The 22,740-nt window shown below is 52.1% G+C and overlaps 1 protein-coding gene across 1 annotated transcript in view; it reads right to left on the reverse strand.

Moving 5' to 3' along the window:
• The window catches only part of VPS26C (VPS26 endosomal protein sorting factor C), a 40,090-nt gene extending 18,209 nt beyond the window's left edge, over window positions 1-21,881 (reverse strand). The window contains exon 1 of the mRNA XM_028504709.2: window positions 21,732-21,881. Within this exon, the coding sequence (XP_028360510.1) occupies window positions 21,732-21,788 (57 nt within the window). The 5' untranslated portion in view covers window positions 21,789-21,881. The remainder of the gene's footprint in view (window positions 1-21,731) is intronic.
• Window positions 21,882-22,740: the final 859 nt, after the last annotated feature.

Genomic DNA, 22,740 nt, shown 5'->3' on the forward strand with positions numbered 1-22,740 from the left:
CTGGCTGACAAACATGGCGGACATCACTGTGCATTGGCTGAAATGCCAGACGCTCCACGCACATGGGTTTCTGGGCTGAGTCTTTCAAATGGACCATGCCGGGGAACACGTGGCCTTCTCCCTTCCCCTCACTGGGCTGGCCACCGTGGGCTGAGTTCTTGAGCCCGGTGGGCCCTGGGGGGCTGCGAGGTCTGGGACACACCGGCACCCCTCCCACGGCACCCCTCCCACGCAGAAGGCAGCGGCAGCGCTGGCCGTGCTGCGTGGCCCCACCCAGCCGGACGCACAGACCGGTGGGAGACGCGGAGAGCTGAGCTGTGGCCGGGGACTTGCCGAGCAGCCTGGATGAGCCTCCGACAGCCCCCTGTGTGCCCCAGAGGACGGTGCTTTAACTGGGACAAAGGGTTTCGGGTGCTGCATTCTGGAGCTGCTCTGGCCTGGCAGAGGGTGGCAGGATTACCTGTCTTTGGGTGTTTTAAAGGGAGGGGGGCTCTGAGGCGGAAACCTGCCGTTACCCCAAAACTGCACAGCCTTTAAATAGACAGCCCCTCCCTTGCCCACCACGCTTCTGACTCCGGGGTTTTGCCTGCAGGTGCGGAGCAGCAGAACCCCGCCGACTGTCCTGCATGAGCACTGGCTGATCTGTGACAGGTCGGGCACCATCCCACGAGCCAAAAGGCCGCCGGTTCGATGCCCTATCAGGGCACACGCCTGGGTTGCAGGTTGGGTTCCCAGTTGGTACACGTAAGAGAGGCAACCAATCAATGTTTCTCTCTTGTGTTGATGTTTCTCTTCCTCTCTTCCTCCCCCCTCCCTGGCTCTCTAAATAAAAAAATCTTTAAGCAACGAACAACAAAATACATGATCATCTCCGTTTTGAGCAGGTTTCAAGGAGTAGAGAACTCAAAGAGTAGAACTCATTTTGTTTTTTTAAAATTTTTAAAAAGATTTTATTAATTTATTTTTATTTTTAAAGAGAGGGGAAGGGAGGGAGAAAAAGAGGGAGAGAAACGTCAATATGTGATTGCTTCTCACACACCCCCCACTGGGGACCTGGCCCACAACCCAGGCCTGTGCCCTGACTGGGAATCAAACAGTCAACCTTTCAGTTAGCAGGCCGGCACTCAATCCACCGAGCCACACCAGCCAGGGCAGAACTCATTCTGTTCTTAACGCAAAAAAGCTCTTGAGCGTATTTCAATGAAAATTCCTTTAAAATAATTTAACTTTTAAATTTAATTAAAATTAATTATTTTAACTTTTGTATAACCCAAATGAGAAAGCTAATGTTTAAAGATTTAAATCCACCAGTATATTTTTAAAAATATACTTTACTGGTATGTCCCAGAAACAAAGTGATACAAAATAAAGTCATAAACTTTATCACTGGACAACACAACAGCACCTGAAGAAAGTTCTGCTTCTACTTAATCAGAACATTGTTCAGTGGACATCTTAGGACCGGGGTCCCAGTCGACCACCGGCTGGCACATTACAGCCACGATGTCGGTGGAAGCTTCTCCTCCTTGATTTCTGTGCATGAGAAGGAAGAAGCGGTGAAGCCCCTTGGAAGTAAGCACAGTGAATATTTTACGACCCAAGGGGCTCTTCTGTCATTCTTTGATTTTAATTTAAGAAAGAATATAGTGGAGAGAATACAAAATTAATAAAATATTCACAGATAAATTAGACATTCTAACCATAGACAGGCCTATTCAGTTCCTACCAACAAAAGGAGGACATAGAATTAGTCCAGGTATAGCCCAGGGAGCCAAGAATTTAGAAACAAAAGATATTTTAACAAGTTAAAACCCATGGTAATGAACAACCTTTCTTCTTGTTTAATTGAGATATAATTAATATATAACATTGCATTGGTTTAGGTATACCAGACAATTTTTTAATTTTTTTCTCATTGTTGCTCAATCACGGTTGTACCCATTTCCCCCCATTGCTCTCCCCTGCCCTGCCCACCTTATATATATATACATCAGGCAATTCTGGATGAGTCCTGGCAGAAGAGGAAAGAACGAACCTGAATAATGACAAATGAAGGAGGGCCCCAGACTGCATGAGGACCTTCCCCCGCAGACGCGTACCTACAACTCCAACGAGGGGGAAACAAGGTCACGGCCCTGCAGAGTGCCGGCACCTCCCCCAACAAAGTAAGTGGGAGCTCTTCAACTCAGGGCATGACGGCAACGAGAGGCCAGCCCCAGATTTAAGGATGGCAACGAACCCCAGACACGACATCCGAAGTCGAGCACATGTGTGCTATCTTTTAGGGAGAACGGCCACAGCTTCTGGCCTGTCATCAAGGAGGCCCTGGACCTGAGAAAGGTTAAGAGACACAGATGAGAGCACGCAGGTCCTACCCGTGCGTGCAAGACACGAGGGATCAGACGCCAGCACTTCAGACTGCACGTCTCGCCCCCTTACAGGGCTTGGCCCTGTGCTGCACTCCACGGGCAGCATGGACACTGGGGGTCCCACCAGCACTGTGGAACCGTGCCCCTCTGAGAGGTGATGCACTCCAGGGGCCCACACTGCACGGAGCCTGCGGCCAATCAGCGCCGTCTCTGCCCCGGAGCAGCCAGGTCCGGAGAGAGGCCCCGGGCAGCAAGCGTCTGCAGTCGCACACCGAGGGGCGGGGCTGGAGCCAGGGTTCGAAGGCGACCGGCCCCAGCTGGTTCCTCAGCAGACACCAGTGCTGCAGGGCGTGAGAGGGACGCGTCCTAACTTCGTCTCCTCAGTGTGGAAGGCCACCACAGACCACACCGCTCTTCTCTTCCTTGTTCTCAGGAATCAAACACCAAACCCACAATGAAGACCCCAGGTTTGAAGATGGTGATGTCTCCCGCTTGGTTTCCTGGAAGTCGCACAAGAGAACAAGAGGCAAAACCACAAACTCCGTTTTCAGCGAAGCAAGGAGACAGTTAAATACCAAGAAACAAGTGGACGAGCTGCTACAAGACAGTGAAGACGGGGTGTGGGGGCTGGGAGGGGTGGGCACGGACGCAACACGGCCCCATGGCTGCAGAAATGTGTTTCCGGAGGGTGAGGGCCTGGCAGGGGAACGGTCAGGCTCCAAGGGACAGAGACAGCCCAGGGAGGGGTCCTGCAGATGCCCCCCCCGGGGGGGGGCGGGGAAGCAGGAAGCAGCAGCAGGGGCACTGAGCCCTCAGTGCTGTGAGAACCTCCCTCAGCTGCTTATCTCACGGGGAAAAGGAAAGAAAATCACACAGAAAACCTCAGTTGGCTTATTCTAGGAATAAATTCATCTCCTGCAAGAAGGCGACATTAGAAGAACCAGCAGAGAAGCACAGGGCATGTAACGGATTCAAAAACGAGAGAAGGGGGGGAGGAGAGCGAGCAGCCCCAGCAGCGGAGGGTGCACACACAAAGACAGATGGCACCACTCTCCCGCTTGAAGTGACACTGCAGAGGCTCCGTCTCACGCAGGGTCAATACAGGCCGGTCGTTTCCACGGCCCACGAAGGGGGGCGTGCCTGTCCCCCTGACCTCTCTGACCTCGTCTCTTAACACGGCCCACAGCGCGCTGGCTCACCCTCCCTGGCACGCTCGCTGTCCCTTTAACCTGCCAGCACAGCCCAGCGAGGGGCGTGGGTGGGGTATTGGCACCGTGCTCTTCCCGCCACCTGGATGCTCCTCCCCCTGACACCCACGTGACTCGTGACTCCTGACGGAGCCACGCCTCCACCAAACTCTACTGGGCCTCCCCTGAGCGCTCTGTCAACGAGGGCTCGATGTTTGGATTTCCGAGTTCATTTCTGCCTTGTGCCCAGTTTCAGCAAGAATCCTAAGTTGGTTTAGCCGTCCTCCATATCTGATCTTCTTGGATCGGATTCCCCCTTGTCCACCCCCTCCCCCAAATGACGCCTGCACCCTGGCCGGCCTTCAGCAAGAGTCCTCTGAGGGTGGTCTGGCCGGAATCCCCCCTACCCACAACGCTTCCTCCTCTCAGTGATTTCCCACCCACTGACGCCCACCTGCTCCTTGGCTATCAACGCCCACTTGCCCATGCTCTACTCCAAGTGGAGGCCAATCTCTTCCTTACGGCAAGACCCCGCGCAGTGGTCCCTATGCCTGTCACAGCAGCCCCCCCTTTAACTAAGGCTGCCTCACTGACCTCGACAAGCGTAGTGAATAATTTCTTCTTTGCCACTTGCTCTCTCTCTCCCTGTTCTAATGACACCACTGTAGTGAGGCTTCCCGACCATCCCCACTTCCAATGAACCGCCGTTCTGACACTCGCCCGCCCGCCCTCTCAGACCCGGCTCCGCAGCACTCGCCACTTTCTGAAATAAGTTCAGATCTACTTTATTCATGACCCGTGTCCCTGGGATGTAAACTCCAGGGCACAGGTGGTCACAATAGCGGGCGCTCGGATGTTGACTGAATGACTGACCCTTCACCAGACAACGCAGTACCATCTCAGGACAAAAACCATGACCATGAACTTCATCGTGAATGTTTTTTTAAATCCTCACCTGTGGACACGCTTATAGATTTTGGAGAGAGGAGAAGAGAAGGAAAGAGAGAAGGAGAGAAACACTGATGTTAGAGAGAAACATCGAACTGTTGCCTCCCATGCGCGCCCCAGCCTGGGCCCGGACAGCAGCCTGCGTGTGCGCCCGACCGGGAATAGGACCCGCAGCCCCTGTGTGCGGACGACGCTCCACCAGCTGACCCGCCCAGACAGGGCTCACCGTGGATGTCTTACATGTAACGAGGCAACTGCTTCTATAAAGGATGGGCCCAAAACAGCTGTAAGAGCTGAGGGATGATGAAATGCTTAGGCGATAGGAAGAGATAAACATGTAAGAACTCAGGAAATAAATGGAAGGAAAAAAAAACCATCACAGAAACTCCTCCTTGCAGAATTTCACGTGAGAAGTGATCATTAAAACTGCCCTAACGCCACTTCCCACCTGTCCGATCAACAGAGATCGAAGAACATGACCCTGTTACGCTGGGAGAGGGGCAGCAGGCACCCCGACACGTGGCTGGGGGCGTGGGAGGGGAGTCTCAAGAGCCACAACCGTGGAAGGGCCACTCGGCAACACCGGAAACATTTTATCAACACATGGGCCCAGCAATTGCACTTTCAGGAAGCCCCCCCCCAGATGTGTATGCACGTGGGAAATGACTTACGATCACAGCTACTTACTGCAACACCGCTGGAGTAGCGAAGACTGTAAACAACCTAAAAGAAGCCTAAATGGTCTCTCCCTTTAACAGTACCTTAGAGATCATTCACATTAGTAAATGCGTTCTTTTTTTTTAAGGCTGCATATCACACCATTTGTGAAAAAAGAGGGAGAAAAAGAACATTGTGCATATTTACTTGTATAAGCACACAATATCTTGGCAGGAATTGCAAGAAATTGATAGCTTTCGGTTGCCCCATAGGGAAGACCCTTGATCAGGGAGAGGGGTAGATGCAACCATGAATTTTGAATTGGTTAACTATTAACACAATAAATCAATTTTTAAGTAAGATCAACTCCAGAATGAGTGCTCTCTAGAATTCAATGTACAAAATTCTATGTCTCTTCAATTTTAATAACCTAAGGGCACAGTGGTCTCCCTCGGAAAAAAGGTCACAATTTTATGCTACAAAGTCACATTCTCTGGATTATCTCTTACTTTGGGCTTGAACACACCTGCCAGATATAAAAGCCCCCTAGTCGATGTCTCAGCCATTCCCTCTCCAACGTTTTCCCTTTCTGATGATCCTTGCAGCAGGATGAGCCGTGGCAGCCAGGCTGCTCCCAGGATCCTCTGTGTGTCTGAACAAGCCCCTCCTCCCTGACGTTTCCGTAACACCGGGAACCACCCGGGAGTCTCACTCCACATCTGGTCTGGAGGGCTTGTACGTCAATAGCGAGCTGCCCTTGCACTTACAGACAGGCGATCAAATGCACTAAGTAGTTAACTAGCATTAAAAAAATCACGGTAAGTCTGAGCTAGGTGGGAAACACAAGTTAGACAATTAGTTGCTTATGGAAACACTCTAGTCTTTCTTGTAGCACTAAGAGACCCATTTTGGTTGGAAAACGGAAATGAGAACCCTTAGGTATCCCCACGTCCACTGTTCTGTGTAACAACTGTTTTCCATCTTGTTTGGAAAAGACATGATCGCCAGACATCTCTCCGTGTGGTGAACAATGGCCAAGGTTATGTGTTGACTCAAGTTCTAGAAAGGAGAATTTCGAAGAGAATGCACTGTCTCCAATCTACCATTACAACAGAGGTAACGTGACCAAGCACACAGGGGCCCACCCACATGATGCCTCAGGGAGTGGTCCAACGATTAACGCTGCAGAGGCGGGGTTTGATACAACATTCCAACCTTGGGGGCTGTGGGAGCACTGTGCTCGGAGCCCTCCGTTCTCACGAGACCCCGCACCTCCCTTGCTTCCCAAAAGGCTCCAAGCCGAAACCCCCCAGAGCAGAAGTTCTCCATTTGCTTAGCCTGAGCCGGCTGTGCCAACGGTTCTCCAGCCTCTCGAGAAGGCGCCGAAGTCGCCGTCCTCACGCAGCAGCGCTCTCCTTCGGGACCCGGGTACGCTGTCATCGGCCTCCGCCCAACAGTCCAGGGAAGCCCGTGCCACGTTACACGGGGTCATGGCGACGCCCGGGAGAGGCACGAGCCCCAAGAGTCCAGATCAAGTTCAGGTCTGCATGGCAGCAGGTCAGCGTCCTGAGAGGAAGTCCTTGGAGAGCCCGGGGTCGCTGGAGCAGGCGTGGCCAGAGCGGCAACTTGTCTCCTTCCTCACCACACCAGGCTGCGTGGCCGGGTCCTGGCTGCAGACCACACGGCCACCTGCTCTCTAGCTCGGGACACGTGGCCTGACCCCTTGCTACTGACAGCGTGCCTCCTCCCTCCCTGCTTGTCCCTGCAGGGTGGAACCCCCTTAGGGCTGCTGCCCTTCATTTCGGTCCTGAGGTCACTTTACACCTTCCACCCGAAGGCCTGAGCACGGCCGTTGGCACAGCTGCCAGCCTGTCGCTGTAACGTGAAGTACCTCCAATCCCTGGCTCTCCCCCACCCCAGCCGAGGTTTGTGGAGGCCCCTCAGTCCACACCCCATTTCAGTTCCCCTATTTCTGGGCTCTTTATAATCTTATAAAGGACAATGCGTGAAGGTCTCTTGATCTTCTGGAGCTACTTCCTGCTGGACATGGATGTCGTCCTACGTACCCGAGTCCAGGGGTCCCTAACAGAGTGGGGGTGTGGGGCAGAGAGTGGCCTTCATGTGCGGGAAGGACCTCGCGGAGCCCAGGTCAGTTGGCTGTCCCTGGGGAGCGGCACGTGCAATGTCCAAAGACCGAAGCGACGGGGCAGCTGGCGTCCTTGTTGTCTTCTGGGGGCAGCGGATTTGGCAAGGGGGTTAGAGGGCACAATAGACACCATAACCACTAAGTGACAAAGGCAGGGCCCACTCCTCTTCAATGCCCCACGTTAGGAAACGAGTGGCTTCTCTGGAGGAAGGTGTGCAAGGCGTGTCACACCTGTCCAAAGCCCTTTGCCCACTACACTTGGCCTGGGCTGAGGGGAATATTTTAGGAATTCCCCCCTTTTAGGTGTCCTATCTAGCCGAGCCACCAGGGCACAAAAGGAAACCAGCTGTAAAGTGAAGCCCACAGACCGCCCCGTACTCCACCGACCCAACCGCTTAGTCCGGCCACGCCACTGGGTCTCGGGAGGCGGCGATGCAGGTGGGCTGCGTCAGTGAGGCCTGTACTGTGTAACAGTCGCTCCCATAGCGAGATCATAGGCTTGCACCCTATGAAAACCGAAGAACACCCAACTTCATTCACACAACAACCCACAAAGCAGTCTCTGAGTCTGCGAGACTGTCCCGGGGAAGACACCCAGTTGCGAGGCCTTTGCTGGCATGGCATTTCACAGTGACAATTTGACACATCCTTCTTGCCTATAAATCGAGCATCGATGACGATGTTATAAACCCGGTTTCAACTTCCAAATGAGAACACACTCTGAAGACAGTAGTGGCACTACTAGTCCAACGTCCGACACTGGTCACGGTGCTTTTCCCCGAAGCACGGCTTTTCTCCTCAGTATCGCCCTCACTGTCATGAAAGGGATGGCATGAAGTTCAGTTTTACTTTATTTCCATTCATTTGCATAAATGCAGTAAGAGCAACAACTGACCACATGTGATCTTGAAGTTGGCTCTGCTGGAACTCACACAAGGAGCCTTTAGGTTGACTCCTGAGTCCACCCTTCAGGGCACAGAAGCCGAGCCACACACCTGCCCCCTGGCCTCGCCTACACCACCTGCTGCGCTCACGTCTTCGAGGCTTCCACTGTGTTCTACGGTTCCTCCTTGCCATCTTCCAGGAAAGCAACCTTCGTTCCTTCCCTGGAAAGACTGCCACGAACCACACAAGCAGCCAAGGTACCAGGCTTTTTCTCGTGGACTGTCTCTAGCTTCGAAAGTCCATCCCAGTTTCTCAGGGCTTTCTGGTGACACCCAAGCCCAGATGGACCCCCTTCAGGTGTGACATGCCAGTCAAAATCTTGGTTGACAAAACCACCATTAACAACTGGTCTTACTGGTTTTATGCAAAGAAACTTTATATCATTATTTATCCCTTCAGAGTGCCAAATTCTGGAGGGAGTAGGTAAGGAGAAAAATATAAAGTGTGAAGGAAAATCCTGTTTCTAAATTTTACTCAAGTAAAGTGAAAGATTACGTTCACGCAAAGACCTGTTCTCAAATATTTCTAGCGGCTTTATTCACAACCACTCCAATGCCCTGCAGTGGGTGAGTGGATGAACCGTGGTCCATCCGCACCAGGGAAGGTGGCTCAGCACGAACAAAAAACAAACTACATTAACAGCACTTTGCATGAACCTCAAAGGCTAAGTGACAAAGCCAGATGCAAAAGCTTCCATATCATATAATCATATTTGTGCCATTTATAGGGCATTCTGGAAAACTACAGGATCAAAAACACCCCTATCTTGCCTGACGGGGTCCGCCAGCGCCCACATGCCGAGTGCCCCCTCTGCCACCAGGCCGGCTCCCCCCACCAGGCCTGGAGCATGCCCGTGCCGGGCTCCGCCTGGGTCTGGCCAGTCCAGTGCCCTGGGCCACACTGCCTATGACATTGGGCCCCGGACTAGCTTCCTGCAGGAGCTGGGACTGTCGAGTGTAACTCCAGGGCGTGCTGACAGAGCACCAGAGGAGAGGGAAGGAGACTCTTGCCTCACACCGACACGGCTGTGCACGCCTGCATTTTCTGAGCCAGTGACAATGAATTTTAAACTTACAAAACTCATATGAACCTTTTTGAAAGACAGGAAGCATGTGATCAAATGAACACTATCTCTTTTAAATTATAAAAAGTTTCGTCGTCCTGATGACTAATGAAGGGAGTCTCTGCTCATCGGCGCCTCACTTGTCATGGGATGGGAGTTCTGCTCCTTCCCCCAGACGACGGCGCGGGCTTCAGAACAGCGGTTTGAAACCGCCTTTTCTGATCACACAGAGGAAGGGCCGATGTCTGGTGGCCATCACGCCTGGTGCGTGACACCGAGACTGCAGGCGTCCCGTAAGAACACTGGTGTGGGGGGCGGGAGGGCGAGGACTCGGGGAACCCGGCCACCATCAGGAAGCAGGGCGCCAACGTCGTGCCCCTCCAGAACCTGCCTGACAGCCGGAGGGCAGCTGGTGCCGCCCTGTTTCTCGGAGGCTGGCTCTTTCGGAGCCTCGGAGCGGCTTCCCTGGGGAGAGTTCCCTGTGGACAGTCCATAGACACAGATGACCTCACGGTGCCCTTCACAGGGAGCCTTCTGACCCCTGTGAGGAGGCCAGCGGAGGCGGCCTGCTGGCCTGCACCCCGGGTGAGCAGTCTGTCGGGGCGGGCACTGGCAGAAGACCAGCCGCAGGCGGTGGATCTACCGCCTGTGTCAAGTAGGAGGCTGCCTGTTTGGGTTTAGATCCCCCAGTAAATACAAGCAAAATGTGTTAAGCCTAGCTGCATGCACTGCATTATATCTGAGATTTAACAGAGCTCCAGTTTTGGCGTAGACCACATCGAATGGGTTGGTATGCAAAACCCTCAGTGGTGCTGGCTCCAGCCGGCCATCACATCCTATAACCAGTACGTTTCCAGCTGTGAACCACTGGGCCCCGGGCCCCTGCCGGCGCCTCAGCAGCCACTTTGGGGTCTGAGGAAGAGTTGGAAAGGTAGGGAAGGAATCACTTCTAATGGAAAGGCTCTGCTTTTATCTGCTCATGAAACAATTTTAAGAAATACTACAGTTATCAAAATTGACATATTAGGATTCTATATAAGATTTCACTTAATAAAAAGCATTTCAGTGCTTAAAATTTTGGAGGGAAACCTATGTTCTAAACAAACAATATTGTTCATTTTCTTCAGCTGTCTGTAAAGAAACACTTCCATTTGAGATGAAAAGGTGTATTTTCCGTCACCTTGAGAATGACACCGTTTCCAAGCCGGAACTGTCCTCTGCCGGCAGGAGAGAACGGACCATCCCCCGGAGCAGGCACAGCAGGGCCGTGCTGGGGGTGGTTCCGGACCGCCCACCCAAGTGGGTCCCGCAGGGCTTTCGGTTTCCTAGTGCATATGTTACGTTTCTTCTGTAGTCTGTTAAGTGTGTAATGACATTATGTCTAAAAACCAGAAGTACAGACCTTAATTTAACATACTTTGTTGCTAAAAAATGCCCACCAGCATCTGAGCCTCCACTGACTCAACCTTTTTGCGGAGGGAAGGTCCTGCCCCCATGTCGATGGCTGCTGAGGGGCTGGGGAGGGGGTGCCGGGGGCGGGGGTGGCAGCGGCAGTTTCTGAAGTAAGACAACAGTGAGGTTTCCCACATCAAGGGACCCTTCTCTCCACGGGTGCTTTCTCTGAGGCAGGAGAATCTGTGTGATGGCCTTTACCCACAGAACGAACTTCTTTTGAATTTGGAGTCAACTCTCTCAAACTCTAGATGGCATCTTCTTCCAACGTGAGGATGTTTCACTTGAAAATCTGCTGTGTAGAGTAGCCGCCGTCGCCCGTCATCCTGGCTGATCTCCTGGGTGACTCGCTGCAGCTCCCACACAAGCACTCAGCGCTCCGCCTCGCACTTGGGTCTATGGAGACTGCTTTCCTCGAACCCCAGGAGCCAGCCGCACCCAGCTTCAGGCTCTTCTTCTGCAGCTTGCTCGCTCTCTCAGCCACCGCAGACGTGTGGAGAGGGAGGGCCTGCCCCTGAATCGGGCTTTGGTGTGAGGGGTGGTGTGGCCAGGCCGGTCTTCTGTCTGGTCCGCTGCAGCTTTCTCCAGACCGGCAGCGAGGCTGCTCCTCCTGCTCGTTCGTGTGTTCGCAGGAGCGGCACTTCCTGTTGCCCGCACGGGTGTTTCCTTCGCGTGCACAGCTCGGCCAGCTGTTCGGTGCAAGAGGCCTCCCTAGCTTTCGGCGTCTCTTGGCTTTCGACGGGCTTCCCTCACTCAGCTCAACACTTCCGGCTTTTGAATTAAAGTGAGAGGCGGGTGTCTCTTCCAATCATTTGAACACTTGGGGGCCACTGGAGGGTCATTACTTGGCCTAATTTCAATATCATTGTGTCTCAGGGAGTAGGGAGGGGTGTGGGGCACAGCTGGTCGGTGGAATGGTCAGAATACACACAACATTTATCCATTCAATTCACCATCTTATGTGGGTGTGGTTCCTTGCGCCCCGAAACAATTACAACAGTCACATCAAAGATCCCTGATCCCAGATCACCCTAACAAATGTAACAGTAACCATGAGTCTGAAATATTGCAAGAATTACCAAAATGCAACACAGGGACACAAAGTGAGCAAATGCTGTCGGAAAAGTGTCCCGATAGGCTTGTATCGGACACAGGGTGGCCATGACCTTCACCCTGTGAAACAAACACGGTGTTTTTTCACGGTGCGCCCGTAAAGGACCATGACAGCATCGTGCGCCGGGCGCATGCCGGCCTGAGTCCACACGCAGGAATCCTGAATGGGCCTGGAGCACGTCACTGCACTGACTGGCCTCTCCCGAAACCTCCGTCCAAATAGGGCAAAGTTATTTCTGAGCCCTGGAGCGCTGCGCTTCTCCTGTTGGCACGCGAGTGTCAGCTGCTCGGCTGCTAACACTGTTCTTCAGACGCAGCTTGGCCGTGGTGTGCTCGCTCTCGGGGAGGGCAGCCCAGCCGGCCAGTGGCTGATGAGTGAGTCGCTTTTCTGAACGGAAACTGAAGCCGAGAACACCGACTGGGGACGGAGTGGCCTCACGGACTTGCTGAGTGCAAGAACTGCAGTCACATACTGGGTCCGGCAGGAGTGTGGCCTGCTCGAGTGTGGTTGGCAGGGTAATAACATGGGTGCAGTAATTTACAGTTTGAATTTGAACGTGTCACCTAAAATGTCACACGGTGTGCTTGATACTGTTATGTTCCAGAATCACATGCTTATGATTTTGTAATGAAAAAGGGGCGTTATTTGTGCCGGACCCCGTATAACACCTGATTCAAGAGACTGCATGACGAGAAGCAGCCTTCAGAGCCAGGGGGTTAAGACCTCCCCAAGTGTAGCTGAGATCAAAGCGGGAAGCGGATGGGAAGCGGGTGGAAAACCCCTGCAGCTGACACCTTCCCAGAAGGTGCTGGTGCCCAAGGGCAGAGGGCGGACGCGCCAGGGGGCAGAGGTGCAGTTAGAGGGACAGGAGAGAGAGCGGCCAAGGAGCGGTCAGCTCAGCCCAAAGAACCAAGGGCAGTGGGAGGGCACACGGTTCAGAGGGGCAGGAGGACGAGGGGCCGGGGAGGCGGGGCGACAGCAGCAATGACCTTCCTGGAAAGCTGAGGGCTGGGACCGGCTCCAGAAGAGACCAGTGTGGCTCTGTCGACTCACGGCCGGGGGCCATGGGAAAGGGGTCAAGAGGGGAACAGCAGAAGGGAGAGGGGGCATCCCCGCACAGTCTGCCTGGGCCGCTGCTCTCCAGCCTGGGGCCGCACAGCTGGGAGTCTGGCGTGGGGACGATCACCACTGGAGCCGGGCAGAAGGCGAAGGCGGCCACACAGGGCCGGACCCAGGATGATGCAAGGTCAGGGGGTCTGGCCTGGAGACTTGGCATCAGAAGGAAGGCAGAGAAAAACCCAACTACCCTGCCAAAGCCTGGAGCCTAGAAGTGTCCAGAGTGCCCCGACACGCTGAAGGCTGCAGCATCTGGGGAGGGGCACGCCCACAGTGGTCAGGCAGGCGTCCCCGACGCAGCGGCCAGTCTGCGGCACCGCACACCACAGGGAGACCTGCCCGGGTACTTTTATCGCACCCCAGTTTTCCCACAGGCTTGGGTAATTCTGAGAATGCCTCTCCTGCAGCATATGATGGTTAGGGGGTGGTTTCAGAGACAAGCCTCTTCGAGAGTACCGAACCATGAGCAGGAAGAGAGGCCCACATCAAGTTTAGATGACTGCGTCTTTTTTTTTTAAGATTTTATTTATTTATTTTTAGAGAGGGAAGGGAGGGAGAAAGAGAGAGAGAGAGAAACATCAATGTGCGGTTGCTGGGGGCCGTGGCCTGCAACCCAGGCATGTGCCCTGACTGGGGATTGAACCTGCGATGCTTTGGTTTATAGCCCGCGCTCAATCTACTGAGCTATGCCAGCCAGGGCAACTGCATCTTCTAAAAGGTTCACACCTCCCCCAAAATGAGATCCCTCTCAGAGCAAAGGTCTGTTTGTTTTTTTTAATACACTTACTTTAATACACTTTGATTTTAGATAGAGAAGAAGGTAGAGAAAGAGAGGGGGAGAAACAGCGATGTGAGAGACACGGACTGGGTGCCTCCCACTTGCGCCCCCACTGGGGATCGAATCTGTGACCTAGGGGGGTGCCCTGACCAGGAATCGAACCCAACTGTCTGGTGCACAGGATGAGGCTCTAACCAGCTGAGCCACCCGGCCAGGGCTCCAAGGTCTGTATTCTTATACCCTGAGTCGTTGCCATAGCATTCACTATAATTAACCATTTATGTATCAAGAATCCAGTGCTATAAAGTAAAATAGTTACACTTTTTTTTAAAATACCCTTCTAGCTTTACAATTTTCTTCATAATAACGAATGTTAGATACAGGATTTTTCCTTTTTACTATTTTTAACAGGAAATTACATGGAAGCCAAGTAGGACAAATACAAACAGAGATCCCTTATCACTGAAACCTGGCGACGCTGGGTAGCAAGTCTCTTACTTACATTTCTCACAACCATGGTATTTAAGTGTCATTTTCATGAGTACGTGCACCCGGATTAAAGAACGTCAAACGTTCTGAGTTTATAAAAACAAATGAATTATACTTACATTACAAAACACATCTACTACAGAGTTCCTTCAACCAAGAAGCTCCTCAGCACGCTGGAAACCTAACATCCGTTCAGGACGCGCACGAGTCAAACGCTCTGGCCGGGAGCACACGTGCTGCAACAAGCAAAGCAGCGCACAGCACCACCCGAGCCACCCTCGGCCTCCGGCGCCAGAAGTGCTGTCACCGGCTCGCCTCAGCCACTGGCCCTCCCTGCTCCACGTCCACCGGGAAGCGACGTCCAGAAATCTGTCGCGCGTCTGACAAGCCCTGACAGGACCATTTGGAGGGCGTACCAACAGCCTCGTTAGCACTGGGCAGGCAGAGCAGTCCTGAGTGTGCGAAGACATCACGGAAGAGCTTAGGGGCATCTCTACCACCTGCCATTCAAATCAGAACCTATAAAAATGTCTTTTTATAAATAATATAATATTTATCTTTCAATGACAGTTGACATGCAATAATATTACATCAGTTTCAGGTGTACAACATGCTGACTGGGCATTTATATGCCTCACACAGGGAGTGCCCAGGTAAGTCGAGCACCCGTCTGGCACCACAGGTACTGCAATATTATTGAGGCTAGATTCCCTGCACTGAGCGTTGCATCCCCGCGACTATATCTATAACTGACAATTTGTTCTTTGTAACAAACGTCTGCAAACGCCATCCCACCCAACCCTCACAGCAGACCCCGAGTGGGCGCCCTCTCCAGCTGCTGATGAGAGCTAAGATGCAGAGCCCACGCAGCACACAGAGTCCTGCCCTGTGGAACGAAAGAACGTGATTCCAAATACCCGCTCTTATCGAAAGATCCTCGGAGTCCGGGTCTCCTCAACCAGACAGCGAGGGGAAGTGCCGCCCCTTCCGTACACGTGAGCACGAATCGGCAGTGACCGAGTCTCCCCCAGCGCCGCTGAGGGGCACAGAGCAGACTCGGGCCTCGGGACTCACTCGATGGAAGAACGGCCCCCTCCACACAGACCCAGGAGCTCCGTTCCCCCGAAATGACCTCCCCCTGCTCTATGCCCTCACGTACTGTCCGTGCATTTCCCCCCCGTTTTCCGTACCTGCCTTTCTTTCTCTGCTGACCGGCAGGCCTTGGGAGACCCAAAGACACTGGCTGAATGATTCTGCTCTAAGTTATGACCTAAACAGGGATGACACGGATGAGGATGTGGTCAGGAGAGGTGTCTGAGACAAAGACACGTTGTTAAGCCAAGAGAACAAGCAGCGTGTGTGTGAGTGCACGTACACGGGGAACTGCTGCTCGTGAGAAATGTCTAGAACAGTATGCAAACTTCAGTGGATACCCCCGGGGACGGGAAAGAAAGTTGGAAAGAGGAAGAAAGACTTAACTTTTCACTTCCAGCCTTCTATAAAATGTTGTTAATTTGGCATACACTATGTTTATATCTTTAAAACTCATTCCACTGTGACTAAAAAAAAAAAAATTCTGTCCTTTTGTCAGCGGGCATCTTTTTCTAGGAAGAAACCCAAATGTCAGTGTTAAACCCAAGCACAACTTGGGTTCCCTGGTGACAAACAGAACCAGAGCCGTTTCCAATGCATCCACAGCAAAGAGACTGAAGCGCAGCAACCAAATCACCACGTGTTCTGAGCAGAAGTCATACGGTTTTTTCCAGGGCTATTTACAGCACTCTCGGGAAATCAATAGTAACTATTCCTATGTTAAAAATTCCAGCCCTGGCTGGCGTAGCTCAGGGGATTGAGCTCGGGCTGCAAACCAAAGCATCGCAGGTTCGATTCCCAGTCAGGGTACATACCTGGGTTGCAGGCCATGACCCCCAGCAACCGCATATTGATGTTTCTCTCTCTCACTCTATCTCCCTCCCTTCCCTCTTTAGAAGTAAACAAATAAAATCTTTAAAAAATTCCTCCATCGTGCACAAGAACGGCAGCTCCCAGGGAGGAGGTACAATACTGCCGGAAGGCCACGCTCTGAAGCCTGACTAACCAGCACTGAAGCCCAGACTCGGGCACCGGCTGGATGGTCTCAGGCCGGCCCCTCCACCTGCGCAGGCCTCGGTTTCCTCACCGGCAGGACGGCGCCGCTCGGCTGGCACAGCCCCACACCAGCGTCTGCCGAGTTCTCAGCAGAACGTGTGGCTGTTATGTGGACAAACACGTTTCACTTCAGTAACAACCGCTTACGACCTCAGGGCCAGGCCAGCACAGGTGGCAGCCACCTCAAGCCAGCCGTGAGAACTGCAGGTGCTGTGCGGCCCCCGCCCCGTGAGTCAAGTCCTTAGTAAGTGAATTGTTACCGGTGCGGTTGAGATGGACTGAAAACACGGAAAACCCCTACGTTACCTGTTCCACCTGCAGCCGGCTACGAGGAGGGAGGGTGGGAAAGAGAGGCCGCCCCTCGCACAGCCACGGTGCCAGCTACACTCGAAACATCACTATCCAAGGCGCTGAGACCTCGTCAAGTGACTGGCCAGCCCAGGTCCTGCCGCCTGGGGCTCAGGAAGCAGCTATGACAGTGTGACCACGGGCTCCACCTCTCCTGAACCACAGGCCATGGAGTCTCACACATGAGTCACAGGCACATGTCCAGGTGTGTATTTCTTTCGCCTGATCGGATTTATCAGTTTGACAACTTTTTTTTTTGGGGGGGTGTAGCTTTAAAAAAATAGCACCCAATGGTGTGGGGTTGAGTCAACTGTGAGACCCGGAGCTGCTGACCTAGCAGGCGGCTCGCCAACCCAGGGACACCGTGGCAGGCATCTGGGTGCAGGAGCCGTGAAATGTCCCCATCACAGAGCTCATCAGAGCCGTCGCCGCCACTGTCCCCTGTCCCTAGGCCCCAGCCAGCAAACTGCCACAGCGAGCACCCTCCCGCCCCACACACTGTCTCTCCAATGGCGTCCGCCTCTGGGCCCGAGGCAAAGCACAAGCAGATCCTGGTCCTCGACCCCCCTCGCGGACATCAGACACAAAGACCCCTTCACAGACATGATCGCTACAAATCTTTAGTTGCGAAATCCATCGGAGAGAACAGTATGTTTCCAAGTGAAGACCGCAGCACCTCTCCGTACCATGTGAAGCGCAACAGAGGAGTCACTGACCCAGGGTCAGCTGTGACCGCTTCCGGAATGCCCTTTTTTTTTTTAAAGATTTTACTTATTTATTTATTTTTAGAGAGGGAAGGGAGGGAGAAAGAGAGAGAGAGAGAAACATCAATGTGCGGTTGCTGGGGGCCGTGGCCTGCAACCCAGGCATGTACCCTGACTGGGAATCGAACCTGCGACACTTTGGTTCGCAGCCCGCGCTCAATCCACTGAGCTACGCCAGCCAGGGCCAGTAATGCCTTTTGACTGTGCTCCCAACAAAAAGAGCAAACACAAGTTTATGGTACAGGCAATTTTTCCTCCATCAAACAGTTCAGATATGAAAGCTGCGGGGAAAGAGGCAAAATCCAATGAATTAATGGATTCTAAATTGAGACGTGCTTTTGGCCCTGGCTGGTGAGGCTGAGTAGATTGAGCCCCAGACTATGAACCAAAGGGTCACAGGTTCAATTCCCAGTCAGGGCACATGCCTGGGTTGCGGGCCAGGTCCCCAGTAAGCGGTGCTCAAGAGACAACCACATATTGATGTTTCTATCTCCCTTCCTTCCTTCCCCTCTCTAAAAATAAATAAATAAAATCTTTTAAATTGAGATGTGTTTTTAAAATGCACAATGAAAATGATACATCAACTGATATGGAAACTAACAAAGCTGGTCCGTGAAATGTATCTAAAGAAGGTGAACCCACACCAAAACCACAGTGTTTCACTCAATGATACCGAAACAAAGGAACTCATGGAAGAGTGTAAAAGACCTCAAGGAGAAATGATGAAGCCATCAGAAGAATCCTGACACCTGAGAGATGAAAGCTTAAGGCTCAGAAAGGTAGCACGCTCAGAGACACCTGGGTCAACCCCAACTGCACGCTTCAGAGATTGTATCACCAGCGCTCTTCCTTTACTCCTGCTCGTAACTGCAGCCACTTGCACTGCATTCTTTCTAGGGAAATTCACCTTGTAGAGTGGAGCATGCAGGGTGCTCTTTCTTTTATCTTCTCTGGACCAGAAAAAGATTTGTTTACGTACTCTTTCATTGGTAGCGTGGCCCACGGTGACCGTATTGTTGGTGTGTGTGCAGCGTCACGTGGACTTTGCCTTTAATTATCTCTTATGGTTAGAAAACACAATAAAAACAAACTGTTTGGCTACTGGACAAATTGTATCACCAGATCATCACTAGCAGATGTCAGCTGCCCATTCAGTCCTTTATGAAGAACAGTTCTTCCTTTGTGGTTTAAGAGTTCATTTTCTTACCCCTTGTGAGGCAGTTGTTGACTGAGTTTTTCATCCTTACAATCCTGTCCCACGGTATTTAACACACAAAAAATAAAAATGTTAACAGATTCTGCCCTGGCTGGCGTAGCTCAGTGGATTGAGCGTGGGCTGCTAACCAAAGCATTGCAGGTTCGATTCCCAGTCAGGGTACATGCCTGGGTTGCAGGCCACGGCCCCCAGCAACCGCACATTGATGTTTCTCTCTCTCTTTCTCCCTCCCTTCCCTCTCTAAAAATAAATAAATAAAATCTTTAAAAAAATGTTAACAGATTCTTGCTCAATTAAAAAAAACAGTATCAGCTACTTAGGAGGTTATACTGGTTTTTCCTTTACAATCATCATATAAGGTCTCCTTTAAAATCCATTTAGTGTAATTGACTGAAAATTGAGAAACACTGCCATCAGGCAGGAACTGCAGATTCTGGTCCCAATAACGGCACCACAAACTGTGCACTGGGTGGACACAGCTGATACAGCCTTCAACTCTGCCACCCACAGGAGTGGTCCCAGCTGCGTAAGGCTTTCGGTTGGGTCAACTTCATGGTTCCATTTCTCCAATCTTTTCTAAGTGTGCTTTCTATTGCTTGTCCCATATTTTAAGCCACAAAAAACATCTCAGCATCTGAGCTAGAGTAACATCCCTGAATGGAATGTGCTAACATGTTAAATAACGAGTATTAAAGTGAAATGTATCTGGTCTTCTGTCACTACTGTGCCCAATTCTTATTTTGACATTTCCAAGCTACAGGAAAAGTTATGGGCATACAAAGTAGAGAACTGTTACTGGCGTACACTGCCGGTGGAGGGTAAGGTGGTGCAGGTGCTTGGGAAAAGGTGGGTGGGTCTTCGAAACGGTAAACAGAAAGTTGCCATGTAACCCAGCAATTCCCCTCCTTGGAATATCTTAGAGAAATGAAAACATATGTTTGCACAAACACTTGCCCTAGAATGTTCATAGCAGCAGTATCCACAATAGCCAAAAAGTGAAAACAACCCGAATGTCCATCATCAGATGAATGGATAAATAAAATGTGGTATATCCACACGACGGAATGTTATTCACCCATAAGCAGGGATGAGGAACTGATACATGCTAGGACATGTGTAAACACTGAAAACAACCACGTTAAGTGAAAGAAACCAGACACAAAGGCCACACAGTGTAGGATTCCACTTGTGTGAAATGCCCAGCAGAGGCAAATCCACAGAGACAGAAAGGAATGAATACAACTGTGACAGCCAGCGGCTGACAGGGAGGGAGGATGATGAGTGACTGCTAATGGCTTCTTTTGGGGGTGATGAAAATGTCCTAAAATTAGATGATAATGATGGTTGCACAACTCTGCAGATATGCTAAAACCACTGCATTCTATACTTTAAAGGGTAAATGTTATGGTATTTGAATTGGGTCTCAGTAAAGATGTTATTTTAAAAAGAATACAAAGTAGACCCATATAGCATTCAATTGGAGTCACCAATGAATATTTTAATTAATATTTTGCCATACTTGCTTTTTTTCTTGTACATGTGGGAGTGTGCATGTGCATCATACACAATTTATGGCTGGACCATTTAAAATGTAGTAATTGGGATACTTCTATATATTTCAGTATTCTCTTCTGAAATCAAAATGAACATCATATTCAGGAAATTTAATACCAATACAAAACTATTATTTATTATATAGCCTACATTCAAATTTACCAGAAATCATGCATTGTATTTGGTCATCATATCCCTTTCGTCTCTTAATCTAGAAAAAATCCTTTTTTCATGTCATTGACATTTTTGAAGAATCCAGACCAATTATTTAACAAAATGTTCTGAATTTTGGCAATGCCCAATTGTTTCCTCTTGAACTGGTTTAGGTTCAACATTTTTGGCAGGAACACTGCCCAGGTGAGCTGTGTCCTCCTCCGTGCATCTTGCCAGAACCCTCTATTGTTACACCAGAAAATGTGTCAGTCTCCTCAGTGGTGATGGTGGGGTTCACTGCTGGTCCGTGTGGGGACAACCATGTTCTTCCAGTATAAATGCAGCCTTTTCCCTCTGCAATTAAGGTTAACTATTTGAGTCTGTGCAAATATCGGACTTCCCCAATAACCTTGAACCCAAGGCTTTTAGCATGCATTCACGGTCTTTGCCGGGTATTCTATCCCTTTTGAGATCTAGCTGCATTCATGTGACTGGTCACAACCCTCGGTTTTATTCCGCAGAGCCTGAGAGCACCTGTGATTTCAACACCGGCTGCACACTGCAATCACTGGTCTCCTTGGGGTGGGACCTGGGCAAGGATATTTTTAAATTCCCCAGGGTGACTGCTTCTGGCGAAGAGGAAGGGCTGACATTCCCCGAGTTAGAATCAGGGAATCTTGCAACAGTTTCATTTTGCAAATAAGGAATGAGGCCCAAGGCGGTTAAATGGCCAGTAGCACAAAAATTATTGATGGCATAGTTTAGATTTTTTGCACTTGCATTTTAATATGCCACTCGTTCTGTATGTTATTCAAAAAATAAAACCAGAGAAATGAGTAACTTTTGCACGTTGTCAGAGCTGACTGCAGCCTGAAATGCATATTTCCGTTTTGAAGATGAATTCTGCCTTTCGTTCGTTACATCTTTGCAGTCACCTTAGGAGTGGAAGAACGGGTCGCACGATCACCGAGCTCCTCCGCCCCCAGTGCTGCACACTGCGACAGCTGAAGCCCGGGACCCAAGGCGGAGCCAGATGTTCAAGGAGCCAAGCGGTTGGCGCTGCAGCCCCGGCGCCGGCCCCTAGGCCCCGCACACCCTCCCCACACACGTCGTCGGCGACTCCTTCGGGGGGGGGGGGGGGCCTCTTGGTAAGACAGCCCTCCGCGCACCAGGCACACCTGACGGGGACTCACCTGGCGGCGCGCCCCCGCCCCGCCCAGGGACATCAGATGTGCAGGGGACCGTGGAAATGATAAAATCTGCAGGCCTGCCCACCCCACTTACCCCGGCATGGTAAACCTTGTTCGCTCTCTTAATCTTAATGTCCAGGGAGGTCCCCATCTCCAGAACTCCGCTGCAGGCGCCACTTCCTGCCACACGTGACCAGAGGAGAAAAAGGGAGGACCCCTCCCTCCGGCACGGGCCCCGCCCCCTTCTCCACTCCGCGGGCGGCTGCGTCACGTGACCTCGCGTCCCACTCCGGATCGGCTCCCCCGTCTTCCTTTTTCCGGCGCAGGGGTGGGCCGAGGGACTGTCACTCTTCGTCACGCCCCCGCCGGGCGTGAGGGGCGAGGCCAACCTGGCCCCACCCCTTCCGCAGAAACAGTCATAACTCCGGAAATACCCCCCTTCCAGCCCGTTTGCCACAGGGAGGGGTAAGCCGGCTCTTCCGGCGTTCGCCGCGACGGGGGCGGTGCCGGAGTCGGGTCGCGGGCTCAGCCTGCGCGGGGGAAGCTGGGGCTCCCATCAGGCTGTGCGGCGCTGAGGCTCTGTGCTAGTGAGTTGGTTTGAAGGCAGTGGTGACCGGGGTTTGCGTTCCCTCGTCCTCTTCCTGTCGTCACATCCAACCCTGCCCCCTTCCTCCCAGGGGTTCTGAGCAACCGCGTCCCTGTGTCCGGCCCGCGGCCCCGCGCTCAAGGCCTGCAAAGCGCTGACTGGTGGCGGCGTGCTCGGCTGCCTCGCCCCGCACCGCAGGCCAGGGGCCAAGGTCTCGGGGAGTGTGGGTGATCCCCCGCCCATGCTCCGAGCCGCGGTGCGGGGTTCGCCGAGCGCGGGGGCTTGTGGGTACTTCCTCGGCGAGCCCCTGGGAACGGGGTGTTGAATATTCATATTCGTGCGCTGAATGCGGGAAGGCGCGGCTTGCAGGCCCTGGGTCTCGGCAGTGCGCGGAAATGAAAACCTCCAAGCCGAACCGACCGCTTCGTCTTCTTTTTATTCCCACCCGGAGCAGACTGAACTAGATGCAAGTCATACATTGTTTTTGGGGGGAGAACTGCCTTCAGGCGGGGCAGCA

This window comes from Phyllostomus discolor, chromosome 2 (genome assembly GCF_004126475.2).
Source record: "Phyllostomus discolor isolate MPI-MPIP mPhyDis1 chromosome 2, mPhyDis1.pri.v3, whole genome shotgun sequence".
Taxonomy (NCBI): Eukaryota; Metazoa; Chordata; class Mammalia; order Chiroptera; family Phyllostomidae; genus Phyllostomus; species Phyllostomus discolor.